The sequence below is a fragment of the Cucumis melo genome, chromosome 2 (assembly GCF_025177605.1).
Source record: "Cucumis melo cultivar AY chromosome 2, USDA_Cmelo_AY_1.0, whole genome shotgun sequence".
Classification (NCBI taxonomy): Eukaryota; Viridiplantae; Streptophyta; class Magnoliopsida; order Cucurbitales; family Cucurbitaceae; genus Cucumis; species Cucumis melo.
Window position 1 is genome coordinate 6530259 of NC_066858.1, and position 5999 is coordinate 6536257.

General features: G+C 39.8%; 1 protein-coding gene across 1 annotated transcript; it reads right to left on the minus strand.

Annotated features, from left to right (window-relative positions):
• Positions 1-2208: 2208 nt before the first annotated feature.
• Positions 2209-3547, minus strand: LOC127148174 (uncharacterized). Its single transcript, XM_051081196.1, has 4 exons — positions 3145-3547; positions 2534-2595; positions 2324-2439; positions 2209-2278 (listed from the first exon to the last, which is right to left on the minus strand). The coding sequence occupies exons 1-4, from the start codon at positions 3545-3547 to the stop codon at positions 2209-2211; spliced, it is 651 nt and encodes a 216-aa protein (XP_050937153.1).
• Positions 3548-5999: the final 2452 nt, after the last annotated feature.

Sequence of the window (5999 nt, forward strand, 5' to 3'; positions counted from 1 at the left end):
CAAGATCCTTGCGCCAAGCCGAGCCGAGCCGATCTCTGTCTCCTTCCAGCCGAGCCGCCAAGCCTAATTTGGCTCCTTCCACCAAATTTTGGTAATTAAATCAATTATTTTGGCATTATCCAGTAAGATTCAATATTTTGGGCACTAGTTAATTTAATTTGGAATTAAATTGGATCATTTTTCCTTAAGGGACGTCTTGGACCAAGTAACTGCTGCAGCGGGGGATTTCTTCAGTAGGGGCTTGAGCACTGCAATCTCCTTCTAGGGTAAGTCATTTCGAATGAGTTTTGAACCGTTAATCGTGGGCGACCTAATTACGAATCTTGGCATATTAAACAGTTAGGACCTCGTCGCTTGGAAAGCGTACTGCCTCGCGGTTAGGACTCGTCAAGTAAATCTCCAGGTAAGAGATTCTACTACTAGCTCCACGCTTAGAAATATGAGATGATGTATACTCCAATTTTGCATGTTGGGGATTGGACGGTACGATGCCTGAAATCAATGTTAGTATGATGTAAATGACGGTATGGCTATACTATAGCCTGTTATGTGTGGCGAGAGCCGTTATAGTTATACGACGAATGTCGAGACGGAGAGGGCAGAGATGATTTATATGATATGTTATATGCTGATGCCATGTGTATGTATACTGCACTTAGGGTACCTGTTAGCTCGATCTGTTAGAGTCGTACCTGCATGGGTGTCCTTCGGGATCACCACCTATTGAGGACTGTGTGGTCCGACGGGACGCCAGTCTAGCATGGATATAGATATGACTCGAGTGACTCGACGGGGTCCTCGCATCCCGACTGTCCTAGGCGTCCCTCGGGGCACCGAAGACCAGAGTTACGTTCCTACGGGAGCGCATGATTGCACGTGTTCGGGAACGTGCCAGAGATTGGGTACCAGTTATCAGGACTCTAACAGGAAGTTAACAGGCACCTAGTGGGACTAGTAGTGGGTCCCTTACTGAGTATTTTTATACTCACTCTCTTCGTTTAATGTTTTCAGGTAGAGGACGGGGCAAGGGCAAGGGCAAGCTGGCGAGCGACCCGAAGTGAGATCGTGGAGGGCCATAGGGACTACCGCTTCCGCTTATTCTTATTTCAGATTTTCGCATTTGAATTTGAGTACTTTTCATCACTTACCATCTTTTATGTAGATAGGGCCCGAGTAGGATTTCAGATTGCTTTTACATTTCTGCATGACTACCTTGTTTGAATTTTATAAATAAAATTTCTTAAACCGTATGCGTTTTGAAATTTTTTTCATGACTTAAACCACTTGTTCTATATTGGTAATGACTTCGATTCAGTATAAGGAGTTGGGTCGTTACAAGAAAACGCTCACAGGATCCAGAGAAACAAAAAGTACAAAAAGAAAGAACTACAAAAAGAACAACCTATCTTTAATGGCAAGCCAAGCTCAAAAAGAATGTTTGGAAACATTCCCCCACCCCCACAATAAACCAGTCCAAGGAACCTGACTACTTCTAGGACAGAGAGTATCCCACACATTCGCTATCAAAAAACCACCATGACTGTCAGGAATCCATACCCACCTATCACTAACACTAAGACACGAACGAACAGTCTGAACCGTATCCCATAAGTTAACCAACTCCAAAGAAACGCGTGGCCACCTCCACTCCTCATCCTGACCAAGAAAATCAGAAAGTCAAGTCTCACTCCGACTCATCGCGTCATAAAGCACCCTCTCCCTAACCTAATCAAGGATAGGACTGCCATGCAACCACGGATCAAGCCAAACTCTACACCTCCTCTCATCCCCCACCTCCATAGGAACAAGTGCTTTCAAACTATCCCGCTTACACAAGATAGCCCGAAGACACAAGATCAACCAACCCTACTATCAATCGTCCATAACGACCTCCCCTTAAGAATGTAAGCCACCCAAAGAGAACCAGAATTCGCCAGTAGCGACCAAAGAATCTTCATAGACATAGCAATATTCCAAGAAGGCCCATCACGGATGGCAGGCCCGCCCTCCTCAAAAGGAAGACACACCTTCGCTCATGCCACCTTAACACCCCTCTATCGTCCTCCTTACCCCTCCAAAGATAAGACCTAAGAATTTTATCCACCTCATAATGCACACTCTCATGTAATACAAACACACTAGCCTAGTAAACTTGAAAACTACATAGCACAGAACAAACAAATTGCAGTCTCCCATCAAGTGATAAAGCTATGCAGCCCAAGAGCGAATTCGGCTAGTTATACGCTGAATAAAAGAAGCACAACCGGTAGGATGTAACCTGCCCAAGAGTAAAGAAAGCCCAAGATAGTGAACTGGCAATTGCCTCATAACAAAACCCATACTACCAGTCAAAAGAGAAGCAGTCTCACTACTAACCCCCACAACAAACATAGAGCTTTTCCCTAAATTTGCAAACAAATCCAAAAACTTACCAAATCTCTAAAGGGCCTCATGAACAAAACTCAAAGAGGAATCATTAGCAGCACAAGTAAATCATGAGATCGTCAACAAAGGTCAGATGAGTTAAACTAACCTTTTCACATTGCTGATGAAACTGGAAACTCTGGATGGGTCTGTTCAACATACGAGATAGAACTTCCATCACCATAACAAAAAGGAACAGAGATAAAGGATCACCCTACTTGAATCCATTTCTACCATGAATCATAATCATAATAGAGAACATCGGGGAGGTAACACAGGCCCTAAGCCAACTCATGAATCTAAAAGGAGTGCCAATAGCAATCAACAAGCTAAAAGGAAGTCCAGTTAACAAAATCATATGCCTTTTGGAGATCGACCTTTATAGTACACTTGAGTTTACCAAATTTAAGATGGTAACCCCCAACGTACTTCTGAAAAGGCAAAATATTATCAATAATACTCCTCACGTGAATAAAGGTAGACTGATTACCACTGATAAAAGAAGGAAGTCACACACAGAGCCTGTCAGCCAAAATCTTAGAAATACATTTGTAAATCACATTACAACAAGAAGGAGGCCTGAAATCCTTCATACGCTCAGCTCTACACCGCTTAGAAATAAGAGTAATTGCATTAGCATTAACACCATGAGGTAAATATCAAGTCTCAAAGAAATGCAAAACAACATCATATAAATCCTCCCCAACATATTTCAGGCACCTTTAAAGAAACCAACAGAAAAGCCATCAAAACTTGGAGTCTTTCCACTATCAATGGAAAATAACATCTTCCTAACCTCCTCAAGCTCAATAGGGGTTTGTAAAGCAAGGCAACACTTCTCAAACCACCTAAACTGAACAATGTCATCGATCACGAGAGACGGATCCCTATAACCAATAATCTGTAACCCCAAACTATTGCAAAAATAATTAACAGCCACCTGAACCACCCCATCATGAGAAGTCAACCGAGAGCCACCAGAATTAACCATAGAGAGCAAAGAGTTGTGGCTCATACGAGATCTAACAGAATGATAGAATAAGGCAGTGTTCTGATCACCAAACTCTAACCACCTAATCCTGAACTTCTGATGGAGAGAGACTTCCTCAAATCTAACAGCCATCTAGAAGGCCTCAATTGCAAGGTCAGCTTAACGACTCAAAGCATCTGACATAGGATTATGCTCTACCTCTCTTTGAGCCCTATCCATGGACTCCTTAGTAATGCACACCTCCTCACTGAGGCAGCGGATATGCCTACCAAAATGTCTACGAAGGGCAGGGTTAAGATGGTGAAGATTCCTCATGAGACTTACTAACGGAGAGACACCCTCGTGGTGAACCCAAACTAAAGAAACCACATCAGTAAAGGAAAGGTCCTCCACTAAATGGTTCAAGAACAAAAAAGACACCACTCTTCAATTTTGTTGAAAGCTAGGATATAACAAAATAGGAAAATGATATAAAATATCCCACAGTAAAACATTAACCAACAAATTAGGTCAGGCAGATAACAAATCATCATTCACAAGAATACGATTAAGGCGACACAACACACCATACCCATGAACCTTACTAGTCCAAGTGAACTAGTTACCCTACACTGATGGCTTAACTAAGTCAGCATCACAAATAACCAAATCAAAATCCTCCATACCACTCTGAATAGGAGACCACCCAAAAGCTTTGAAATGTAATTTAATAGCATTAAAATCTCTCATGACGAAACCCGAGCTTGACTAACCAGAAGTAATCTCAACTAAATGACGCCAAAGCAACCGTCTCTCAATATTATTATCGAAGGCATAAACATAGAGCACCTCCACACAAACACCATAAAATAGATTTGTTAAAGTACCAGTAACAAACTACTCATCCACTACACGAGAAGCAAAAGAAAAACATCTCCTCCTCCACATCACCCAAATACGACCAACACCACTATTACTATAGCTATAAGACTAACCCCAAGAATTACCGAACTTGCTAGAAACAGACCCAAAATTACTTTCACGAACTCTAGTCTCCAAGAGATAATTGAAGCCCACAAAGGATGACCCTAGAAAATCAAACACTACCTTACATTTCACATGGTCATTTAGACTCCGCACGTTCCAAGTACACCAACTAATCATGAGAATTATCAAGAACATGTACTCCCTCATAACCATCCTTTGAACTCAAAATACTCAAACCAACAACACTATCATCCACCTACAAGGGCGGTGGTGATCCATCCACTATAATTAATGCTCATTTGTCATCCTCACCCACCTCTAAGAGACTGCTGAAAGAGTTAAGCATAGTCACCTTCAAACTTTTACTATGATCTCTAACAGAGACCAACTCCCTCTTCTTACGATTGACAAGAGTAAACTCATCTCGTTTACCCAACTCCTTTTCCACCCAACGACTAGACTTATTTGGAGAACTATTGATTCCACCTTTTTCCAACTATTTAAATGACTCTAGTACCACATCTCCACATGCCACATTAACCAGATCATCCTTTTTTATTAAAATAACCTTACTCACATACTCCTCCCATTGTACCGTACTACACATTTCTAGGAGACTTCCCACCTGAGTGCCTAAAAGCACGACACAAATTACATTTATGTGGTTTCCACTCATACTTTATCGTAACAATAAAGTCAACTCCTCTGAGGTTAATAGTAATTTCAGCAGACATACGAGAATCCACATTTAATTGTACACATACACGGGCATATGAAAGTCTATGTCTCTCTTTAGTGGTTGAATCTAAAGTTATGGGCTTACCCACAACACTACAACAACAGCCAACCCCGCTTCTATCCACAACTCCATAGGAATTCTACCCAATTTAATCCAGATAGGAAATGAATTGAAAACAAAAGATTCAAGAATTAATATATGGAGTCAATTTTATGAGTAGCATAGGTTTACAATCAAGATGCCATGGTCCATGCGAAAAAATCCAGTCCACAATTTTTGGACGTTTAAATTGAAAGCAAATGAGATCGTTTTCCAGGGTAGTAATCGTCGACATTTCGATTATGCCACAAAGAATGACATTTTAAAATAAGGTGGACGATATCGGAAAGTAGGTTTGTGAAAATTTGATATTAAGATGATGATGAAGTTGAATAAAGTGAATTTGTAGAAATTATTAAATGTAATATTATCGTATTAGCTTCAACTTAATACCATATAGAAGCATAAATGATATGCTAGTAATAAATTCAAATACAATTGTGGATTATTTATTATAATAATTATGGAAGTACAAAATTATTGATCTTGTAACCAAATCTGACCTGTATCAAATATATTATGTAGGTTGACATGACATTTTTTTGTATTTTTTATGGTGGACACGTGAGTTTTCGGAATTGTTTATATTTCTCAAGTTAATATTTATAATATATTTTTGAAAATCAATTATATTTAATATTGATATGAAGGTTAAAATGGTCTGAAAAAAATAGATAATAAATGATATCTTAGGAAAAAATCATGTATAAAGTAGATTTTTTTCTAAATCTTTCAAAATTTCAATTACTTAAAACCAAATCAAATAGGCAAAAATCACAT

Bases quoted from the DNA above. Each gene is read 5' to 3' on its own strand.
- LOC127148174 (XM_051081196.1), bottom strand. From the start codon at position 3,547: ATGGCTGTTAGATTTGAGGAAGTCTCTCTCCATCAGAAGTTCAGGATT. The intron at 2,440-2,533 runs GTTAGTTTAACT...GAGGCCCTTTAG, and splicing joins TTCATCAGCAATGTGAAAAG to AGATTTGGTAAGTTTTTGGA. The intron at 2,279-2,323 runs GCAATTGCCAGT...ACTCTTGGGCAG, and splicing joins AGTATGGGTTTTGTTATGAG to GTTACATCCTACCGGTTGTG.